The sequence below is a fragment of the Trematomus bernacchii genome, unplaced genomic scaffold (assembly GCF_902827165.1).
Source record: "Trematomus bernacchii unplaced genomic scaffold, fTreBer1.1, whole genome shotgun sequence".
Classification (NCBI taxonomy): domain Eukaryota; kingdom Metazoa; phylum Chordata; class Actinopteri; order Perciformes; family Nototheniidae; genus Trematomus; species Trematomus bernacchii.
This window is the reverse complement of record NW_022987313.1, coordinates 7,315,049-7,340,249: the sequence shown is the minus strand read 5'-3', so window position 1 is coordinate 7,340,249 and position 25,201 is coordinate 7,315,049. Positions and strand designations below refer to the sequence as shown.

Below are 25,201 nucleotides of genomic sequence, written 5' to 3'. Positions count from 1 at the left end.
TCAGAGAGAGAAGCCATCATCACAGAAGAATGAAACCAGAGATTATTTTATCTAGGTCACTTTCTTGTCTCCCCTCTCTCTGGCAAACGATATCCCAATGGATTGTCACAAACTTCAATAAAACCTTTCAGAAAGTGTTGGACTTCACCCTACTCACCCCGGGGCATGCATCCTCTCCCTGGTGGCCCACCAAGATGTAAAGTAGATCTCCTTTCTCCAGAGGAAATATGGCCGATATGAAGACCCCGTGGTTGCGTTTGTTGTGGTTTTTTGCTCCTTTCCCTCCTGCAGCCCCATAAGCAGAGATCCTGAGGGAGATAATGGCACCACAGGGGTTTAAATTCTGTGACTGAAAGAGATTGCTTTCTGGCTCCAAAGAATATAACACACTACATGGAGACACTGCAATACAGTTATCAGGCAGATATATTTTGACACAAATTGTAAGAAACGGTCAATCGCTGTTTTGTAAAGATTTGCTCTTACAAACAGACACTGTGTGTTAGTACTGGCATGAAGTACTGCTGTGTGTGTTATCTAACCAAAGTAATTAAACGCCCTGTGGATCCTATGATTAAGCCACTTTTCTGTTGCTTCATTTCATGTGGTGAGCGTGATAATGAGGTCCCATGACTGACTGTGCAAAGACAATCTAATTGTTTGAAGTCTTGATCTGGCAGGACGATAATCAGTTACACTGAGCATGGCCAGGAAAGTTTAGAGCCCAAGCACGCATATCATTAAACTGTCACCCGAGCCCAGCTTGACTCTTCAAATGACTAAAGATCATACAAATGAACTATTCAGGGCATTCAGAAAAATGTAAACAACATTGAAACTCTGACATCATGTATAACTGTACCTAAATAACAACACTGTCTTTTTTTATTGTCAAAAATAAAACCAACAAATCATAAGTTTGTATCGCAATCATTTCTGACTTACCCTACCCTGTGGCTCACACCCTCATGTTCTATAGTTGTGGATAGATATTGGGTTTTTTTTTTAAGCTCAAACACCACACCTTTAAGATATAAAATCTCAGTTATTTCCTATATAACCTGGGCATGGCAGTTTTTAGAAAAAAAACTAGTTATATTTTGCTTGCCAGTCTTATTTTAGTAAACTGGAATACCCAATTTCACTGTAATAAAAAATGCATCATCCAGTACAACTGCACAACTATAAAAATGTATGGCACAGAAGTATAAGCATCAGTATCAGGCTTTGACTAGGGAGACAAAATCGTATTTGTAGATTTTTCAAATTTTCTTGGGATTTGTTGACAATAGGAACAATATAAAATCGTTATTTAACAACTTAAACAAATAACTGACCAGCCTCTTGATTTCCACCTTACAGCTCAGGTACAGTAGATTAAAGCCACTATTCCATCACTTACATGTATCTGTTTGTAGCTGGTACCCTCCACATCTGGACTCCTTTTAAAGGGTCTTCCTTCCCCACAGTGACACTGACATTTTTGTTCCTGTAGGTGCTGTCACACTGGGCCTGGGTCGGACCGTATGGGCCACTGGCACCGCATGAGTTAAACAACCATGTCATCAAAGACACCTCTAGAGACAACAAAACAAACACTTACATTAGCTGGTGGGTGATTTCTGATTGGGTAAAATAAAGGTACTGTATATTTACCAGCACGAAATACACTTGGAAGAAAGATATATACGTGAGAAAAAGATAAAGATTGGGAAACAGTACACACATGTAGCACAACATCTAGGAGGGTCAGGGGAAATTGCATTATCCACCTGGTATGCGAGCGCTGCATGCAGAGTGGATTACCAGCCCTGGTCAACTGATATGCTAGATAAAGCTTCAAGCGTCACAGGAAATTGCAAGTGTACAATCCACCACCTGGTATGTAAATTCTGCATGCAGAATGGATTATAAAGACATGGTACACTAGGGAGGCTTACAAAATTCACAAGGTATCACAGTACCTGAGGCTGAAGGCTCTGAAAGAGGGCTTGAGAAATCCTCCAAGTCCGCCATGGGCAGGAGGGAGTTCAAATCTGAGGAGAGACAGGAGGCATCAGAAGAGGAAGGTGTGGAGAAAGAGAGACAATGAGCCCGTCAACATCCGCATTTCACTAAAGCATAAATTAGACTCGAGGATGGGTGTTTTAGATGAATAGCGACGAATTTCCTGAGACTAATTCCTGAGCAGGAAAACACTATACATGTATTTCTTACTTAGTTTACAGTAAACATTGTCCATTTTCATGGTTTAAGTTACCGCAGTTTCTGTCAAAGATAAATGTTTAGAGCTGTTTGCAATTTGTCCAATCCAAGACCAGATGTCCACAGCGATATCATAGCCAATGCAAGCTCACTCAAACAACATCAGCCTAATGGTCGTTTCAACACCATAAAGCATGCAAGTCTCCCCATCAGAGACCAGATCTCAAAATGTCAATGGGGGAAACTTGAAACTGAGTTATGGACTACTAAATAAAATTGGATCCAGAGCTGATACCAGAAACTGTTCCTGTTTAGCCAAACTGCAGTGCTGTGGGAGGCTCCCAGCAGGTTTTAAACAATCCTTCACTTAAATCACACACACACACACACACACACACACACACACACACACACACACACACACACACACACACACACACACACACACACACACACACACACACACACACACACACACACACACACACACACACACACACACACACACAACACACACACACACACACACACACACACACACACACACACACACACACACACACACACACACACACACACACACACCCCTCTGATACACCCGAGTCAAATGTAATATATGCGTTTCACCTTTATCACAATACTAATTGATAAAATCCTACCTGGAAAATTTGAAAACGATTTTTTAAATGACGTTTTGCGTGTTTGAGAGAATGGAAAATAAATGAAGTATAGTGACTCTGACAAATGAATGTGAGTACACATGTTTCATGCTATATTGCGGTACTGCATCTGCAGCAGAATTAAATGATGGCAAGCCACACGTCAAATACAATTGGCATCAAAGAAATGACTAAGAACTGCTGCAGGGCTGAGCGACACACGGCAGTCATCAGTTACAATATACTCTCTGCTCTAAATTTCATTAATAAGATTCTGCTTTCATAAAGTGTACAGATCATTCTAAACGTAATAAGGAGAGACACAGTGTTACATATATAAGACGGATAAACTATTTGAGCAGTATTAGCTCTACAGTTTAATAAGCAAGTCTGTGCAGTGGTCTCTGTGGCCACACATTTTAATTTAAAGACAAGTGTCTTGCTTATGAACAAACAAAATATGTGTTTTAGATCTGCATCTTCAGCAACAACAGTTGGACAGAAATATCTCAAAATGTTTTTAGATAACAGTAACGACAGGTCATAGTCATCAAGTATGACTTAAGCAGCCCAATTTGCCTTTATTTTCCATGATTCAAACCTTCTATTTACGTAGCATGTGAAATACCTTTAACAATATATTTTATTTATATTCTTTTAATACTATAATAGCCACAAATGTGCTTAATCATATTTAAATGGTGGTGTTTCTGTTATGGTCTGTAACAGTTTATGATGGCATGTTAGCAACAGCCTACCTGTTTCAAAGCAGGCTGCTCCGAGGGCAATATCATCGAGAGCGACGTCAGCATTAGAGCCTTTTCCCCACACAGCTGTCACCTTAATGTGGAACCTGGACAACAAGAACAAGCCATTTCTGTTTTTGGAAAGAATTACATGTTTTGTCTTAATGTGAAAGGCCACAGAAATGAAATAACAACACCTGTATGACAGATGGTAGAAAATAAGTAGAAACAGCATTTATTTTCTTCTTTCTTAACATCAATGTAAGGTTCTCATTTTGTCTTGACGTGGATATAAAAGGAAATCTGAATATGGCAGAGCCTGACGTCAACATATTTAAATAGCGAGGGGAAGAATAGGTGGGTACGGTTGGATGATGGGGATGAGCTTAATACACAAGAGACCGTGTCTGATTCTCTAGCTGTTGCACGTCAGCGTGACACATTATCTGCTCCTCTACCCTTTTGATTTCATTTTACGCACTCATGATGAAGGCCGGTCAGCTGCAGGGCAACATCTACCCAGTCGTCTGTCCACTGATCGCTTCTCTCCCACACCAGTGGTGCGGTGTTAGTCCCATTCTCCTCTATGGCCACCAGCAAAGAACCATTGAAGTCCCCGTACAAGTAGAGAGAGAAACGCAACTGTACAGAAAAAACAATACAAGTTAGCATACCGACAAAATCTTTAGTTGTGAATGAGCTGCCATAAAATGGGAACAAAAATATATAAACACAGTTATTAAACCATCCGTCCGAATGACTGACCTGGCAGGCAGAGGTGGAGACTGGCGGAGGGAACGAAAGGCTCTGAATGGACGCCTCTCGTAGGGAGTTACTCTCTCTAACCTGCAGAAACAGGAAGTGCCCTGGGGCGCACAATAAATGTGACACAGCAGAACACCAACCAGCACAACAAGCTTATTTTAAACGAACATCAGTAGTAGAGAAATAGTATAAAACGTTTTTTGTATACTTTAAAAGCCATACATTCCCAACAGACACAGCTGCATATACAAAAAAAAAAAACTGAAAGCAGCTGTAACATCAGACTGAATATAAAGCTATTATGGGCTCTTTAAACATTCATTTGTTCTGCAAACAATGCATATGAATTCTTCATGGACATGCAATGTAAATCCATGTGGCATTAATATAACAAGGCTTTCCGAAACAAGGCATTATTACCTTGGTCTGGAAAGAACAATCAATTAAAAATAAATATGTTGACACTAATCAACGTGAGATAGTGACAATACAGATGTAACTTATATCTTTCCACACCACAGTGAATAATCAGAAAAGGACAAGATAGACTAGACAGACTTCGTATGTAGCCTACTGCGCACACACATGGACACACACACACGGACACACGCACAACCAACCTGGTGTGCTCTGCAGAGCGACGCCCTGCAGGTCTTTTTCCTCCAGAAGATCGTCTCCTTCCACCCTTCTCCAGGCCGAGTGCTGTTTGGAAACGGACCAACCACATGCATCCGGTTCAAAAGAACAGTGAGAGCCAAACGGAAGAGCACCTGTGGAGGAGCAAATTGTTATCAAGTTTCTCCAAAACAATAAACACAGTTGCTCACAAGTCCCGCTTTTCCCCTTTAATACTGTTTTGCCAAAAGCAGGAATTTAATTTTGGAGGAATCAGCGGTGGATTGATGCTCAGAAAGCTGTGGCCTAAAGGAGAGGGTGGACATTTGACCAACTTCAAATTGCCTTCCAACAACTGCAACATGGTCTTAGTCACATGTTGAATCATATAGGCTGTAAAGTTGGTTTCTAATACATCCAAGAGTCACTGGGATAACAACATCGCTACTAAGGCAGGACTTTAGAGCCACTGCGAAAACCTGCTGCAAACAATGTAGCTGAAACCTCCATATCTCTTCTTAACCTGAGAAACATAGTTCAACATTTTGTGAAATATGCAAATTTGATTTGACTTTTTACTAATACAATTTAAATATAGATTACTTATAGATATTTTACACATACAATTATTTGACTTTCCAAGAACAAGATGGGTACATTTTGAAACCTATCTCATGTCTATTGATTGGTGTAGATATTCTATGCTCACTCTCGTAAAAAAAAAAAAAGAGCACATTTTCCAAAATCAACTATTTCTAAAAACCTTATGCAAATGAACAATAAAGAGGACAGATGTTAGTTGCCACAAAAAAATTGAAAAACACAGCCCTGACTCTCGTAATGGAAAACAAACTTAGTGAATCATCAAAGCCAGTAGGGTTTATGGTGTTTTCATATGAAGCTGTAAATGCATGTCGTAATTTATGAAGAGACTGTCACCCTAATTGTGGCTGTATAAAAGTAATTTATGGGGCTAAGAGTTATTCTAGATCATCCATGTAATGGACTACAGGTGGGGCCTTGTGCTGCAAGCAGAGACGCATAAAGTTTATCGACCACCGTGAACATTTTGTTTTAGAAAAGGCTAAAAGCTAAACCAGAATATTTTGCTAGATAAAAAACTTGTTTTGGATTTTGGATATGATTACGTCTATCTTTTTTCAATAAATATTGACTTTAAGACCGAGTCAACTACAGAGACGAGGACTCGCTGTGTGAGTTCGTGTTTGAAAGAGAAAGAGAACATGGACTCTTGCACGCAATATTTCTGTGGGTTATTAATAACAGTCATTTATATGTCAATGTTATGATGCCTTTGAAATGAATGATTACTGTTTTAAAATACAAAGGAAATGAAAGGTAAAATTGTTATTAGTGACCTAAATCTCAAGACTTCTAAATACTAATGAATTCACGACAGGTGTTTATTATCAAAAGATGGTATGTTTATACATTATAAGGGATGATTTCTGAAAAGCATATCAAATTCCTGAGAATACGATAAAATCATTTATGAAAAAAGGAAAACTAGCCGAGAATCTGAGGACAGCCGCATTGGGGCTTCACACTTTAGACGTCTACATAACAGTAACTCACTGTACTTTAAATATTTTGTGGCATGAAATAATCTGGTACCTCCAGTCAAAGGATTATAACATCTAAATGGATTTAAACTGAATTTAATACAACTAATGCAAATGGCCTGCTATGAGCCCCATTTTCTGCTTTAGGACTCCTCAACTTTTCGGGCCCTAACTCTCCACCCACGGCCACACAAACTGACGGCCGCACACAGACACATCTTTCACTTTTATTGTTGTCTTCACACTCCCACTCTCAGAAACGGTTGAGCGTGTAGATCAAAGCAAACAGTTAAAAATGATTAATCCTCATTCACGGGAAAAACTCTAAAGCTGACTGCACAAGTGCTTTTCCAAGTGTTACTAATATAAATTGAATGCCGCTATTTCCCTCAAAAACTGAGTTAAATTGAGCAACTAATGATTTTATTTATCAGAAACTAAACCTCACCACAGATGAAGCCCTCGTCCTCTCCTAGAGGACAGTCGGTGTGGAAGTTGCAGACATGGCTCAGGTCGATGCAGTCTCCTGTGTTTACACAGTGGAAAGATTCCCAACAATTTGCATCCAGCCCGAGTCCCTGGTGTTCTGCAACCACAGAAATCACACACAAATGATACAATACTTCACATCCGATACACCATGGAGAAGTCTTTTACATTTGAAGATAGGAATGTGTTCAGTAAAGTAAAGAAAATACGATTTTTCTTTTTTTTTTAAGATAACAAGATCAACACCACTTACAGTAAACATCTGTTTTTTCAATGAGCTACAGTACAACCATCAGCTAGTTAGCTTAGCACAAAGACTGGGATCAAGGGGAACAGCTAGCCTGGCTCTGTCCAAAATATGATTAATACCACCCCTCAAGCTCACTAAATGACCCTTAAGATATCATTTGTTAATCATTAAAAAGAGCAAAAAAGAAAATGTGCTGTTTTAACAGGGCGTTACGTGCTAAACTATTCTTGGCTTGTGGACAGAAACTTTCTGAAGTCTTCACTGTTTTGTCTTGCCAAAAAAAATAGTGTGTTAAAATGTGTCTAATGCTCCGCCAGAAACCAAAGCATATTTCTATACCTGCCTAATTTATTTGCAGCGCCTGGAGTATAAAATAGCTTAAATGCATAAATAATTGCTATTGAACATATGCTTTTCATGTGTTACTGACATAATAAGAAAAAAAAGAATTGTATGTGTTGTGTTTCACTTTATATTTTAAATTAAATAAGGCATTCAAAATCGTACATATTGATATGTTAATGATAAACTAATCTGAAAAGAGAAACATTTCTCAGTGTTTCTGTTTTGAGCTGAAAGGGGGAAAATATGTTTTTAATTATCTGGAACATGAACAGGTTTTAAGGTAAAAATAACATTAGAAAAATAAATAAAAAGAAAAGGTACAGTGTTTGGTTTGAATAGAAATCGTTAAAGCTTTTAAATAAGGTGATAACTCGCCTGAGTCACAGTCTATGAGCTCCAGAGAGTCCAGAGCCACAGTCCCTCCATCTTCCCCCAAACAGGAAGTATAGAGAAGGATCATCTGAAAGGGCTCGTCCACCTGACCAATCATAGCATCCAGAACCTCCCACTCAGCCCTGCATCAACCAATCAGTGACATGTCTTTTAAAGTAGGAATTCACAACTTCCTTTTTGTATTTATTAGCATTTATGAATAAATATACAAAATAAATAAAAATGCTATCAGCATAAGGCCCACAACTGTATTTTTTTATTTGCAGTACCTCTTAGTGATTTTACTGTCACCTGTTGTTGATCCCTGAGCTGACGTGGTTAGTAACATTAGTTAATGTCATTAGAAAACGTGGTAAGAAAAGGTTAACGCTGGTCAGTTGCGGTTCTCTAACCTGATGTTGTTGATCACAATATTTATGTTATTTATTGATCTTCTTGGTGAAGCAGGCATCAGCAGAAATATCCAATATAGAGAATTTTGACCACGTTTATAAAATATCTTTAAAGAGTCCATTTAACCTCAGCTTCTAGCAGTCTGGACATAGAAAAGCCATGGTGAACATTGGCTGTTTGTTTACACCGATTGAAACTAGTAATAAAATGCAATTCTAAATGCAAACAGGGTTACCTTTCACATGTCAATGCAAAAAAACATATCGTTGAAGCGATTCAGATTTTTCACAAGGTGACTAACCTAACAAACATGTTGAATATGTTATTCCTCATAAAACAAAGGCTTTTTTTGAAATCTACATTGTACATTATAACAGTCGTATTTATATCACCATCTTAAGCGATTTTATTGGCACATGTTTACCCAACACTGCAACCATTTTCCATTAAGCAGTCAGCTGAAATGTCAATAAACCACAATAAACAAACAATACAGCTCAGTGAAACATGCAGCTACTACTTAAAAAGCTCCAAAGGGTACCTGTTCATATTATGGTACATCTGTCACCTCCTTGTATTCATTTAAAAATCGCTTTTAAATGTGCTATATAAATAAAACCTGATTTGATTTGATTTGATTTGATTTGGTTTCCACCTGAGATGCCATAAATTGTGCAATGCTGCATATAATCCACCTCTCAGAGTTCAGTTCTTCACCATGTGACAGCTTTAAACATACTGTGCTTTTACTTGATGTTTCACTGTCGGGAACATACATTAACATGAAGGTAATGTGTGCAATCTCTGGGCCATTTTCAGGGCTTTTAAGCTTCTGGTTTACAGGAAAAAGGTCCAATTAGGGCATTTGATTCATTCTGAAAGCAGTACAGGTGCAATGTAACAACTAACACAGCACTACAGTAAAAGATGCGTCATCAGTGGGGAATTGTGCATTATATGGAGAGTGCATCTAGAAGTCTCCATGTTAGCATGCGATGAATAGTGGGCTGCATAAATGAAACCACTCATAATGAAATTGCTCAGTCCATTACTGCATGGACACTAACAAAGCCAATGTACAAACGTATTGCATATGCCCATCCATCCCTCTTCTGTCCAAACCAATTATATATACATGTGTTTCCAGAGACTGCATCTAGACACATGAATGCTTTTAGTTTCTCTAAAGAAGGCTGCAGTGAGCATTAGATCAAGAGGAGATACATGTCCCCATTTCCCGAACAGTATACAGGTGACTGCTGTGCCCACATGGACACAATTCTAAAGTTTGTCCCGCATGGCAGCTGAGATACACTTTCTTTCTTTTTCTTTAGAACCACAGAAGTAAAAGGTATTACTTTCTGTGCCCTTGTGCGCTCTGAAAGCGTATGTCAACTTTCATTGCAGTGAGCTCTTAGTTATTTCATAGGCTGGCCCTCAGCTTGACAAGCATTTCAATCAGGTAAGATGCAGGGTTTTGCTTTTTGGACACTAATTAAATGGCCGTGTTGTGCTGCATAATAAATAAACATCAATACTGCACACAAACAGCATTGCAGAGCTGGATCTGGGTGTGTTCACGGACCTGCGTTCATCCCGCCTCCTGTGGTTGATAAGCACAGAGTGAACATCTGAGTCCGAGTGGACCGGTTTGATCCGGAGCGTGAGGTTCCCTGCTGCTGGACCGGACTCATACAGCGCAACCTGCAAGATGCAGTGCCTGTCGTTTCCTGGCAACACTGGGCTGGTTAGGGTGAACTCGCATCTCCCAGAGGCCTCGGTGGCAGGGGAGGAGCTTAGGAGCAGGAAGTGCCCTATAGTGATTAAATAAAGTTGGAAATGAATGCATGACAGCTTTGTGGCAGCCATATTTCTTTCAGTAGTATAAATCATTTGACGAATAACATTAGAACACATCTCAAACAAATGTCACAGGAGGAACACTGACTCAAAAGAGCTTTGAGTTCAAAGATCCATCACTGGGTTTCCAATGTCCTGACATATTTTGAAGAACAAACGCATGTGCAGTCTCTCAAAGCATTGATTTATTTGCTTTCAAAGTCTCTTCTCTTACCGTCAGAGTTTCCCACTGAGTGGTCGGTCACAGGCATCAGCCCAGTCTGAGAGCTTTCTGGTTGCTGCGGCGACACCACTGACCAGTCGCTTCGGTCGCTGTGATTTGATAACGTCCAGTGGCACAGTGACTCGAAATCACAGGAGTTGACTGAAAGAACGACAAGAGTGAAGCTTTTTTGTGTAAATAATTCAAAGATGTGGGGGATTCACTTAACATAAATGCCTCATATTAATTGAAGAGGTTAATGGTTAAAATACAATTAAATAAATAAAAGTAGATTATATATTTTCTATCCAAAGTTCTATAAATGATCATTTTGAAGGGTGAAATAAGGAAGACATGTGGCAAAATAATTATTGTATACTAAAGTACAAAAATAGGGTTATTTAAAAGACAACAAATATAATGTCAAAACCAACCAAATAACTCAACTTTACAAGAAACAAACCGCAATTGTGATTCCTCCCAAAACAAGGCAATGCCAGAGTCAATATAAGCAAATATTATGTTTTTAGTTTGTTTAATGTACAAAATCTTTTAAAAGTAAATTCACAATCGACAAATCCGTCTTAGTTTCCTATTTAAAGTGGACCTATCATGCTATATTTGAATAATATATTGTAGGGCCATACCTATATAAAACATGTCTGTGAAGTTTTTTTTTCAAAATACCAAACAGATCATGCATTTTAGCCATGCCTCATTTCGCTCTATTTGCTCTTTTCCAGCCCTGTTTTTGCAAGGGCTGATTCTGTGAGAAGTCTTCTTCGCTGCTTTTGTGGCAGACTACAGCGCCACTTACAGGCCTGGCATATGTACTACAGCGTCTCCAGCGCTTTCGAGCGGCAATGGCCGTGGCCGTGGCCCAACCCCCCATTCCCCTGATAGGTGGAGAGTTGCCCATATAGGCGGAGCTCCCCGTTTCTGACGTCAGAACAATTTCAAATCTGTATCAGCTCCGTTGCAGCCCCGTTTTTAGAGATTTGGGTATGGAGGAAAAGAGAGAGGGTTGTGTTTTCTGACACTTGGTGAGTTCCCTGACACACCGGGGACACATATTCATGTATAAAAGACGTACAAAAGTGCATTTTGCATGATAGGTCCCCTTTAAATAACCAAAGGTGTACATTTTGTACTTTTTGGATCCAGAGCTGCATCAATAAACACGTGATTCTTAAACCAGGTGATTTCTATTTGGAGTAGTCCCTGTAGTTCATTAAAATCAGAAACGTTTACCAATGTTAGAATATGGTGTTCTGGAGTCACACATGGATCATGACCTCCACCACAGACTAATCACTTCCTTGGCTCATGGCCTACATTTCCTCTAAATTAAATGGAAATCCTGAATTTCCTAAACAGCCAGACAGAAGCAGAAAGGACTCTTTGTACATTTTGAGTAATTCTGCATCTGTCGGTGTTGTTTTTTTGATTTTTTTCAACGGGACAAAACAGACGAGGCATTCGAGACATCATGTGATGGTTAGAGAGGAAACTGACACTACAGCCACAGGAAGGAATCCCTCTGGGGATAAAGGACGGAAATACGAGGCACATTATTGAATTATCTCATTAAACATTCATTAATAAACTTCGCTGCCTTCCTTTGTTTCCTTTGTTTGTTTGTTTTCATCAAACAGAGCACCTGAACTTGTAATGAGATGTTTTCTAAACCACAACTTTTTCTTTTGGTAGATTGAAGTCAATACATTCCTGACCTTTAAAGAGATTTAAAGTTTTAAGAGTCAGTACATTTCTCTTTGCCTTCCAGTCGAGCGCCCATTCACTTAGATCAATGACTTCTTACATTGATGCGTAATCATTGCAATGTGTAATGTTTCTGTGTGTTAGCACATCAGCAAGCACATAACTCTTACTTTGGCCGTCATCTTCCGAGTCATGATGAAGAGCAAACAGCTGATCTGAGATGCTCTCCTCCAGAAATCTGTCCAAGAGAGCGTGGCAGGAACTGCTGACTGAAGAGAGACAGACAGACACAGAGAGTGGTTAGAGGTCTTGTTTATGAGGGTAAGTCAAACATACAAACAGTTTAAAGCTGCTAAACAATGCATTTCACTCATTACTGTGCAATCGTTTGGATAATCCTTGAGGAAATAAAGAGGTGGCTGGGTGGAGGTCAGTGAACACTGTTAAAATTAGTATCTGAAGAACGGTCGCTGTCCAAACTAAAACCAGGAGAGGAAGTGAACATCAACACAACCTGCAGTTTGAGTTGTCTGTCTGTCTACAAACACAACCAGTTTGTTTTCAGACAGACTAAGAGACTGAAGGTAACACACGCTACTGGCCACCGCTCCAACACATTGTGCTTGATTGGCTAAGAGTGGAATATCTCTAAGCGGTTGACCAATCACAACAGAGTAGGCCAGCAGCAGCAAAGGCACTAAAAAACAGGCAGGATGAAAAAAATAATGCACTTTTTGAACATTAAGCCATTTAAACATGTCACGGAGAAGGCACAAAATACAAATATGAACCTGAAAATGAGCAAAATAGTGCCCCTTCAATAAAGCAAAGTGAGGTTCTGGCACCCTTTCACTTACAATGCTAGTGAGGTGCATCAAATGAAGCAAATTGCAGCAAATGCAAACATGTATTCACAGTATGCCTCGAATATATAGAACTGGATATTTTCAACAAACAGAGTCCTTTATGAAAAACATTTTCATTATGCAAGCTACTCAACTCGATTAAATTCCTTCGACATGCATGCCCTCTCAGTCCATTAGCTGTATGAGGCAACATGAAAGCAATTTACTTCTTCTGGACTGAATCCATTCCTCATAAAAGCCGTTATATGTTACTTTGTGGCTTATTACACACAAATGACCTGACCAGATTGGTAAAAAAACACATTATGATGCTCCTGAACACATCTTGAGAGATGTTACCAGGGGTCATCGGGTGTTTCCGATCTTTTAATATCATGCACCCTCGCCTTGGTGACCCAGCCATGGCTGATCACACCATGACTTGTTTTCATGTGGCCTTAGCTCCTCCCCCTGGACCTCCTCTCCTGATCCAGAGCCATCTTGAGGGTCTCTCTGCTGTCTCAGTTGGCTCTCCTCTTTGCACCAGGGAAGCCCTGTGCACTAAGGGCTTTGAGGAGTGATTGGCCTGCAAAGCCTCCCCCGCTGTCAACCTCGATGGGCTTTTTAAAATAATTAATTCATTTATTTAACAGGGACAGTGCACATTAATCAACATTTCTGTAAATGTACCAGAGTTAGCCAAGAGGCTATTTTTCATCTGTACTTTTCTTCCTCTTGGCCTTCCAGCCCTGCCTGCAACAGTCGATGACCAGCTCCACATAATTCAACAGCTTCCTCTCATGGGAATTTTCTATGAGTTTCCTATGTGATTTGTTATCATTTGAAATCCCAAAGACCATTATTTAGGTTTTCAGGGGAAAAAAAAGTTTGCCAGTTGATGTGTTGAATCAGACATGTCTCTGTCACTTTTTCAAAAACCCTTTCTTTGCACTTCTACTCTTAAAATGTAATCCAAACAGTGTCATCCATCATTCGGATAATGAAGAAGAGAGGCGCTCTAAGTTGATATAAATCTTGACACATCCTGACCCTTGTACAGGTTGGATTTGTTTATCATGTGCTAACAAGATTGAGCTTTATGAGCAGTACTTTACGGACTTGTCCCACTCCAGGTCAGACTGACATTCAGGCACTCTTCATGCATCGATGAGCCAGATGTGTTGAGTTGAGACAATAAACAGGATTTTATCTTCTCTCTCAGGCATGTGTGTACTTCTAACACACACACACACACACACACACACACACACACACACACACACACACACACACACACACACACACACACACACACACACACACACACACACACACACACACACACACACACACACACACACACACACACACACACACACACACACACACACACACACACACACACACACACACACACACACACACACACACACACACACACACACACACACACACACACACACACACACACACACACACACACACACACACAATTGTTCCAGGCTGTATGGAGCCTGAGAAAAGTATCTGCAGAAGCTGCTGAAGGCTTTACAAACAACTGTCAGCACCTCTGGATATCTGATTTACAGTTAACAATGTGCAATAATAATATTATTCTGAAAGGCGCCCATATTCAACAATAAACTAGAAGAAGCAGTTACTGAGTGAGAATATCAGAGGATTTGTGTCAAAGGTTAGTGCATATATGATTTAGCAATTTCAACGCCTTTGATGGATTATTATAGCTGTATAAAGTACAACATTCATTAAATCATATTATATCATATGCAAGAATGTTTAAATGGATGTATAAGGATTTAAATGTGAATAAATTCAGGGAATAGTGTCAACATAGGCTTATCTAATTCTTTATTTTTCAAAAACAGTTTGGCATAAACCAAACCTAAACCCTTTTGTGGTCGATTGTGAATTTTCCCTCAGCCCAACATTGATCCAGAAATAAAGACACTGCAGACTGACCAAACACTCACAACAAACGAGCCACAGACGGGGTGTTGTTCTGTGGGATGACGGAGAGCGAGGGCACTTTTCACGTGACGAGACATTGGAAATACTAACTAGCATGACCAGTAGACACTGAGGGAAATATCATGTCCCAGTGGGTCATTGTATCTTAACCCATCTAATGGCCTCTGAACAGAGACATGACTGTTTTCTGGAGCCTGTAAGGCAAGGTCACGCAGGTCAAGCAGGACAAATCGAGATATTAGCAGACATTTTATAAAAAGCAGTTTATGATAATGATGATAAAGGGTTACTGGGGGTCATGTATTTGAAAAGCAGAGTAGCTATTCATCTGTAATTATGGAATAAAAGCAGCTAAGGATAGATTTCTGAATATGGAAACCGGAAAATTGTAATAGTCTTTAAAGAGGGGGCTTAGCAAAATAAAAAACATTAAAACTCTATTATTGACATAAAATAGCAAACCATTGTTTGGGAATGCCCCTAGAACTCAGAATTACATTATTTTCCTCATTTCCTATCCAACGTGTCAAGTTTGGAGAAAAATAAAGGCACAAATGATGGCATTTTCTTTTCTGGATAAGAGGGAATAAGAGAGGAGTGAATGAAGTGCCTTATCGTCAGCCAGCAGCTACTTTGATGACAATCCAGGATGCTGGCTGCTGTTTGCAGCTTTGAACAGAGAGAGACTTTGAATGCTGTCAGTTCTGATGAAAGTAAAGTCTGTTTTAGTTCAAAACTAAGTGGTTTCTAAGGCTAAATCAGGGTCTCGACTGTTTCCTGAGCTGGAAGCTGCTGCAGGGTTTGGGCTTTGTGGTGATTTCAGATCATGAGCACCTCAGAAAGGTCATCTCATCTGATGTGATCTGTGACAGAAAAGCAGGGGGATTTTGCCACTGAAAACCCTGACCCCAGTTATAGCATCTTATACGAATGATTCCTAAAATCTGGGAATAATTTAGCCACTTGAACTTCCAGTTCCTTCATCTCGCGGTCAATAGGTTTTGTGTTACATAAGTAAAATAATGTTGCATGGTGTTGGATAAACAGTTAGCCGTGCAGTCCAATAACATTGCCAGACTCATGATGAACACGAAGGATCAAAATCAATGCGGCAGAACAAGAGATATCATCTTTTTCATTCCACATATTCTCCCTTGTCAAACCCTGATGACTAAATTACCCACTATGCATTTCGACCACTTGTATCTTAGATGGAGATTCAGGTTTTGTTATGCTATTAGCAGCTCATGTAGCCCCAAGCTGCTAGCTACAAGAAGAGACGACGAGCAGCCCAAGTGAGATCTCTCTATCTCGTTATCTGAATAACTTATATGTTTTCACAAATGCAGTAATATTTGTACTCCGCAGAGCCTGCTTCATCACTGGCAACATTTGAACAGACTATGAAAGCTGCATGCCTCAAGCACCTGCATTTACAAAACTGAGACACAATGCCAGGAGGCATTTACATTTTTAACAACTGTGTAAGTGTAATAAAAGTCTAAAAGACCAAAAATCCATCTCCATGTAGTTTATTCTAAACATCTCTTCCTTTCAGCTTAATAAAGTCCTGATCCCGTCAAATCCCTCATTTTTTCATCAGGAAATCACATGACAGCTGAATTGGCTACAGAGAGAGCCATGATCTAAAACATCCAATGACAGCTTGGCTTCATCGAGTGTGAAGCCAGAGAAAGGCTTAGAAGATGAAACATTGACACGGGACCAAATACAGACGGCAATGAAGAACAAACAGAACATTACAAACAATGCTCCGATGAGGAAGGTAACACTTCATGTATTTAACTCACATAATTAAATAACTCCTTGTTAACATAGTTGTTGAGTGTGCCGGAGACTTTTTATGGGCTAACAAGTGTGAATTTAGGAGCGCATTCAAGTTTCTCTCAGAACTCTCATTATGAGCAAAACCCGATCAAATAAAAGAAACCCGCAAATATTACAGTAGCTTTCCACAGATTCAATGACCTTTTGGCAGGGAGAGATCAAAGCGCTGCGTCAGACATAAATGATGGCTCTTTATGTTGTGTCTGTCACTAAACCAAATCCTAAGCAGCAGTTTGCAAAGCTGTGTCAATGAAATGCCTGAAAACTGGCAGGTGAAGGTCCTCACTGGAAAGACGTGTTAAATACAAGGGGAAAAGGGCAATGCTTTATTGGGAGACAGATGGTGCAACAGTAACACTGAGGTGACGTAAATCTGACTGTTAAATGACAGCATTAGCCGGCGCTGCCATCCATCGTTGCCATCTACCAGGGCTATTGAGGTCAGAAGCGTACACACTTGTAAAGATGTTGCACTTTCATGTGCATGGAATCATTCACAAACTGTTTCCCGTGGAGCTCATTGTCAAGAGGAACTGAGCAACGACATGTAAAGCGGATGACCTGCCATATTGGCACAATTCAGAGGACATGCATTAGGAAACAGAAAACTCACAACAATGTATACATGGCTATTGTTATGTAGAGTTGATCCTCCAGGGTGGAATACTTCCAGTTTCACAGTGTGTTTCACGTCTATTAAATTAGATATGTTTCACACTGCAGTGATTTTTAAAAGTGCTTTGTCGGGACAAGACCAGAGAGGTGGCAGAGTCCAGAGGAAAATGTTGCATAAGGAAAAGAGAACAGCCAAGTATTTTCATATTAAATCAATATGACAAAATACTTCCTATGTTCCAAAACTTAAGATAAATATGGTTTGATGATGGGACAGCTCTCCGGTTCAGGTTTAAAACAAAGGAAAGCTCATGGTTTGCGTTGAAATGACTACTAATGCCCCTTTCACACCGGTGCTTTTCCAGCTCCTGCTCGGAGCTGGAGCTGGAAAAGCGCCGGTTTTTCCTGTTCACACCGCAGCGGCGGCGCGTCATAGCTCCGGAATGCGGTTCACTTCCAGCTCCAAAAAATTGTCGGTCCAGAGGCAAGAGCTTCGGAGCTATGACGCGGCGTCGCTTACGTCTCTTACGTCGAGGCGTGCAGGAAACCTTACTTTGACCATCCGTTCGCTGTTATTGATCATTGTGGAGATACATAGGCTGTACAGGTTGTCATGTCCGACTATCACAAGTAGAATCATAATGAAAAATACGCCGGTAAAATGTGCCTGTAGAAAACGGCTTAGCAAGTAGTCAGTTTAGCTTCGGTTGCTATGCTAACATCACCCATGTTATACCAGAGAAACTTTCATAACAGCGTCAATTCAGACTGACACACATTCACTTAAGGGGAACTGGGGATATGTATCAGCTGCTTGTGTGACAGTCAGACAGTGAATACTTTAGAGCCGTGTGAGCTAACCCGGAGCTAACGGGAGAATACACTCCCGTTGAAGAGCAGTCAGCACTGCAGCGGTCGGTAAATGCCGCTGAAACACATTAATAAACAATGAACCACGGCACTCTGGAGAAAAGTATAAGGTTGGAGAAGTCGTTATTTAATTTAATCTGGCTTCGTATGATTAAAAGCAACACGATCATCGACCCGACGCAGTCCCCGGCCCGTTGTTGTTGTGGGAGAAAATCAGAGACGTAAACTGTGACGTCATGAAGCAGCAGCGGCAGCTCTGGGCAGTGTGAACAGAGCGGGAGCTGAAAAGGGAAACCGGAGCTGAACCAGAAAAGCTCTCGCTAGGAGCTAGAAAGGGAAAAGCGCTGGTGTGAAAGCCGCATAAGTCAAGATTAGAGGCCCTTCATTGTCATGGTTACAATGAAAACCACATGGTTAGAGTTACATGGATGCAATGTGGTCTTGTGAATAATTAAACACAACAAATGAGTCTGCTAGACACAAATTAAAGAGCTTAACTCGATCTTTTACTGGAAAAACAATGTCCCAAATGTTTCCACGTCCTTTTTGCAGGAATCTTTTGTCTAGGTTCAGGAATAAGTCTTGCATTAGTTGTTTTTTAAAACAGCTGTGTTCAATTAATGCGAGTCCAGATGTAACTAATACAGTTCGATAGCTATTTTATTATTTAAAGAGCGTGGTGCTAGAGCCTCATGCGGGCACAATTAAGTTTTATTTAGCTAATTACAAGGTGTTTGTGTACAAGTATTAGTGCCTTGAGTAGTAAAAGAAGATAAACACTAAACCAAATCTGGTTTTAGTCTTCTAACAGGATACAATTAATACAATGTAATGTATAGAGAATGTGGTAGAAAAGAGGAAATATGTTTTCATTATCTATTCAGTTTCTATAAAAAGGTATGAAAGTAGTAAAACCCAGAAGTAAAAAATTACTTGTAGAGATAGAATCAGAGTGATGTTTTTTAATTGCTTATCGGACCAGCAATCTAAAACCCAAAGATAATCAATTCACTTTAATATATGAAAAACATAATATCATAACTTTGGGCAGCATTATAGAGATTTTAGCCAAACTTGTCCTATGACTTAACTCTTCCTACAAAACCATATTTTGTTAATGGAATCTTAAATGACCTTAAAGAAAAAAGGTTCCCGTTTATTTTTTCTCTCACATATTTTAACGCCGTTTGAAAGCCGGAGAAATGGTAGATCAATGTTGACACTCTTTTCTTTGTGTATATGATTTAAATACCAGGCAGTCTGAATGTCAGTAGTGCAACAAGGATGCTAATGTCACAAACAAAAATAATAAGTGTAAAATTGATTTTTCTGCAACCACATCTGATACAAATTCCCAATGTACAATAGTGATTCGATATTCGTTCACATTATCACATTAGCTAACAATTCGTTCTGGGGAATACAAATATTTTCATGGACATATTTTTCACAGTTGATACTTGTAAGCACATCTCCTTTTTACCTCAGACCACATATATATGACTTAAATGGTGAAATAATAATATGGTCTTCATTAGATTTCCTCTCCTGGTTTTTTCACGAACTTGGATACACAAGGTAAAGGACTCAAATGCACGGCCCGGGAGACAGAGGTAAAGTATGAGTAAATACTTTATTTTCAAAATAGGAATACAAAAAAAGATCGACACTCTTAAACGAGGTGAAAAAAGGCTCAAAAAGGCACAAAAGAAAATCGCTCACTAAGTGAGGAACAAAACTTACAAAGTAAATCAGGAGCATGAATCAGGCTTGAGATAAGATCAATAATTGCTGGTACGCAGACTACTGACATGGAGACAGGACAAGACGAACTGACACAAGACAAAGGAAGGCTGGGGAATTTAAAAAAAGATAATTGGCACAGGTGGAAACAATCAGGGCTGACGCTGCTGAGAGCGGGAGACACAGGGTGTTTCTCAATCGCGAGTAGGCTTGCTTGGTAGCACATGTCTGCCGAGCATCTTGCTTCAGAAGCGAGTCAAGAATACTTCCTGGCATTCGGAAAACGAAGTGTGGAACACGCTAGCAAGTGTGCAGGTGTGCGTCATATGAGAGGCCCCGCCTTACATCTTCCGCCACAGATTTGGGGAAATTGGTCCGTGCGCAAAGCATTGTGGGGATTTTAAGACCGCGAAGTCTACTCATGTGCACACTCGATATTTCTCCAAACGGAGTACGCCGGGCTCGGTAGATTTCCAAGTATACTGGAGATTGGAACAGTACTTCGGCGGCACTCGATGACGTAGTATGCTTGAAATAGTGGCTCTGAAGCAGCTTTACTCGCGATTGAGAAACACCCACACACAAGGATAGGGAGTGAAGGGACCTGGAATGAAACACAAAAGGTGAGTACCAAAATAAGACAGGAAGTGGGAGACAAGACAAAAAATGATTAAACAAAAACATGAAACATGACTGAACTCAACACTTTTGACGGGACACAACAGGTTCATGGGGTTCAAAATGATCTAATTTAATTCATTAATTTATCAGTTTTAAATGAGTTAGTAGTAGGGATGGGTATCGGTTTTAACGGTACTACTACTTTTATCGATACCGCTTATATACCTTTAACGGTACTCTTATCGGTTCTTTTGAAGAAAAAAAAAAGGTAAATTAAAGGGGACCTATCATGCAAAATGCACTTTTGTACGTCTTTTATACATGAATATGTGTCCCCGGTGTTCCAGGGAACTCACCAAGTGTCAGAAAACACAACCCTCTCTATTTTCCTCCATACCCAAATCTCTAAAAACGGGGCTGCAACGGATCTGATAAAAACTGATCCAGATTTGAAAATTCTCTGACGTCAGGAACGAGGAGCTCCGCCTATATGGCCAACTCTCCACCTATCAGGGGAATGAGAGGTTGCCGTGGCATGGTAACAGCATGGTAACATGACGCTCGTGCCTCACCCCCCTCCTTTGCAGGGGGGCGTGGTCAGCTGCAGCGCATGCAAAGACAGGGCTGGAGGAGAGCAAAATAGAGCAAAATGAGGCATGGCTAAAATGCATGATCTGTTTGGTATTTTGAAAAAGAAACTTCACAGACATGTTTTATATAGGTATGGCCCTACAATATATTATTCAAATATAGCATGATAGGTCCACTTTAAGTAAACAAATTGTAAATAATGTGATACAGAACTGTATAAAACAAACAAAAAACAAGTATTTACTGCAAAAATACAGTGGTACAGAGCAACAGAGGTGGGGCATACAGGTATGCTGCAAAAAGCCTAACGGTTCTTCTGGAGGAAGATTAAGGTATACATAACATATGGATGGGGCTACAGAGCTACTAGAAAGACAGTCGATAACGGTGCATTTCTCCGTCTGAATGTGGTGCACTTTTGCTAAATGTTTAGACAAATTGCCCGTGTTACCGCCCTTACATGCTAAACTCTTATTGCACTTTTGGCAACGAGCATTGTCCACATCGAGACGGGTAAAGTTTAACCGTGTGTGTGTGTGTGTGTGTGTGTGTGTGTGTGGCCCCGCCCCCTCGCACACAGACGGGGAGAGAGAGATCTCTCGTCTGGATTGGAAAGATCGAAAATGCATCATAGACGCATTTTGTAGTCTTATTGCATATTAGACACGGAGTTGCAATAAACTAAAAACTGCAATATAATGTTTATGTAGCAATAAGACATATGACATACATTTTTTAAATGTCTCCAGTACCGATAAAAAGACCGATAACGTCGGAGCTTAACCAAGGTCTTTAATAATTCAGCCCCGGGGCTCCTTTAATACCGGGGCTCGGTACCCATCCCTAGTTAGTAGTTATTGGATTCAATGTAATAAAAAAATAAAAGAGAGAAAACAAGCCAATCAGTATTTTGAGCTGTTTTTCCATTTTTTGAATGATATTTTTCTTGTTACAAACTGTACTTGTTTAAAACCAGTAGAAAATGTTGAGGAATGAGAAAATCATTTTAAAAATCCTTCACTCAAGCGGATTCATTTTTATTTGTATAGCCCCAAATGAAAGTGATAACAAATCTGTTCATTAGATGCAATTCATCCAAAATACACAGAAAAAAGGTAATGAAGAACAATGGTTGATAAGTTACGCAGCTGAAGAAACACAGTAGGGCAAAGGAACATTTCAAAAAGATGTTTGTTCTCAAAACAATCCCTTATTCAGAAAATGATTATACATAGAGTTTGGGCTGGGAATTGTTTGCAAGGATTTCAATGAAGCATATAAAAGAATAAAAAATAACGAGTGTTGAGCTCATTATTATAGGTGCTTGAAGTGAATAAGCAGCTTGGAAATATCTTTCACAAATGGATTACACCAGTCCATTAATTCACACTGACCAACTTCATCCATTAAGTCAGAGCAAGCCGAGCCGGTGAGCAGAATGGGAATTATTTTGTGCTTGTGCAAAAAAAAAAAAAGGCGATAAAAGACACTTCTACTCAGCACTTCAGCTCTGTCTAGTTTAACTGATACCATATTTCCATTATATCAGACTTTGTATGTCACTTCCATAAAGAAAAATCTCAGCTTGACTCTCGAATATGTCTTCATCCAGATACACTTCTGAAGACCCATTCATGTGCAGTGAATCAGGCTTTCGGTATTTCCAAAATAATGAAGTCCCATAACTCAATTTATGATTTAATTGGTTGCGGCTTGGCTTCAGTTAGCTGGTATATTGTACCAGCAGTTTTTTTTCCTGAGACTGTCCTTTATCAACAAAGACACACAGACCCTCCGACAAACCATCTCTGTTTTCTCTGTAAACGAGTAATGAATATGAAGATAAAATGCAGCATACACATAAGCCAATAAGCATTTTTAATTCAAGGTGACTTGGGATATGGAAACAGAACATGTGATGTTGATAAACTAAAAGCTTGATGGTAATGGTGAAAAGCTTTCACTACATTAATATGATGTGTTTTCGCCATGAATTTTTCATGTGTGGTTCATCCTTTTATGAAGCCATGAAACAGTGCATTTGTAAATGTCAAGCTCATGACTGTCAAAGCTACAACCTTTACTGCTACAACCAGTCATACAAAACTGACACTGTCCATGTATGTATAAATACATGCCTTTTGCTGCCGTTACATTTAAAATCCACAATCCAAATAAACTGAAAAATATCAATCTACCTTTATCTGGTGACACTCTCATATTGACAGGTCATTAAAAGACCAATAATCCTTATTTTCTGAAGCAAAAATAATGCCAAAACATCAGTATTGTTTGTTTACAACATCATTTTATGCTAACAATTGGGTAAAACAATGGTCTGATGGAAGATGCCAGTTTACCAAGGCTTCTAGAATGTCCTGAGACAACAAATCTGCTTTGAGTTTGACATGGCAAATTTGTCCCGATAATTCAGTAAATAACCTTCTTGGAACAGCCACAGGGTGACTGTCCTCACTGGAAAAATGTTGAAACTCAGGAAAAAGTTTTCCTGTCAGGAAGTTCTATTAGCCAAAGAAATAATGATGTTTAATGTCATCTGGCTGGTGGATGTAGAATTACCCATGTGTGAAACACCAGGGCAAACCAACACTAGCGTCTACACAGGCTCAATTCTCAATATACAGTACAAGATGTCATGAACAGAGACAAAGGAATTTAACTACAAGGATAAACAAATGGTATACACACCACTAGGGTTGCAAAATTCCGGGAATTTTTAAAGATGGAAACTTTCCACGGGAATTAACGGGAATAAACGGGAATTTATGGGAATAAACTGGGAATAAACTGGGAATTTTCAAAATTGAAGGTTGGCTCTTCATAGGGAACTTAAATATAGTTGGGGAAAGTATATTTTAGCATAATCTTGACTAAAACAAACAGATGCCATTCAAGTACACTTGAATTTCCATGCCATAGCACACTGCTTACTGCATGGCTATTGAGACCACACAAAGGTTCGCAACAGGCTCACAAATGTGAGAGTGGAAAAACTGGTTGGCATTCGGGCAAACCTAAGGCTCTTTGAGCCTGACACAGAGCCATCCTCAACAAGGCTGGACAGTGATACTGAAGAGGAAGACTCAGAGTTGGATGTTGATGAGGCCCAGGAAGAGCCCGTTGACTGAAAGGGTTTAGCAAAAATGCAGAGGATTGCTTGAAGGAAGATTTGCATGTTTAATGGGACTTTTTGGAGGGAGAAGGGCTCTTTTCATTTAACATTTTGAATGGGACTTTGTGGGGATTTTTGGATGGGGGGTGCATTTTTGTTCATTTTTTAATGAGTGGGGTTGGGGGGGATGAGTAACATTTAACTTAACATTCCTGTTTTCGTTCTTCAATGACACAAATAATTGTTCAATAAAATAATTAAAACTTGTTCTGTTCTACTAAAAAAAAACAATTTAAAAAGAAAATCTGTTGAAATGTCATGTTTTTTTGTTTAATTTTAGATCGAATATTTCCAAAATTCCCCAGCTTAACTTCCCATGGAAACTTTCCGGAAATTTACCGGAAACTTTCCGCCCCTTTGCAACCCTACACACCACCAAGGCTAATATTGTTCAAAAATAAGGCCCTTCGAACAAGTACACAACCATTCAAAAACCAGCCTCTCTATCTCTCTACCCCCCTACATGCCATCTTGTGTTGCTGTACAACTTTACATCTTATGCACAGCTGGTCGATCACAATTCAGTTGATGATGTTGAAGCAGGAAATAAATTCCACAGTTATTCTGGTCGTATGGAGTAACACAACATTTACATTGTACTGTAGACCATTTTCAACAGAGACACCCAAACTGTAGCATGAAAAGATGAATAGCCATCT

The 25,201-nt window shown here is 39.6% G+C and overlaps 1 protein-coding gene across 1 annotated transcript in view; it reads right to left on the bottom strand.

Annotated features, from left to right (window-relative positions):
- Positions 1 to 25,201, bottom strand: part of ltk (leukocyte receptor tyrosine kinase) — a 52,945-nt gene that overhangs the window by 18,888 nt on the left and 8,856 nt on the right. Inside the window, exons 2-13 of the mRNA XM_034146098.1 lie at positions 12,398 to 12,496; positions 10,518 to 10,667; positions 10,029 to 10,257; positions 8,033 to 8,172; positions 7,022 to 7,159; positions 4,996 to 5,145; positions 4,376 to 4,476; positions 4,092 to 4,252; positions 3,623 to 3,717; positions 1,965 to 2,036; positions 1,403 to 1,577; positions 158 to 308 (exon numbers count right to left, since the gene is read on the bottom strand). Of these exons, the coding sequence (XP_034001989.1) occupies positions 158 to 308; positions 1,403 to 1,577; positions 1,965 to 2,036; positions 3,623 to 3,717; positions 4,092 to 4,252; positions 4,376 to 4,476; positions 4,996 to 5,145; positions 7,022 to 7,159; positions 8,033 to 8,172; positions 10,029 to 10,257; positions 10,518 to 10,667; positions 12,398 to 12,496 (1,661 nt within the window). The remainder of the gene's footprint in view (positions 1 to 157; positions 309 to 1,402; positions 1,578 to 1,964; positions 2,037 to 3,622; positions 3,718 to 4,091; positions 4,253 to 4,375; positions 4,477 to 4,995; positions 5,146 to 7,021; positions 7,160 to 8,032; positions 8,173 to 10,028; positions 10,258 to 10,517; positions 10,668 to 12,397; positions 12,497 to 25,201) is intronic.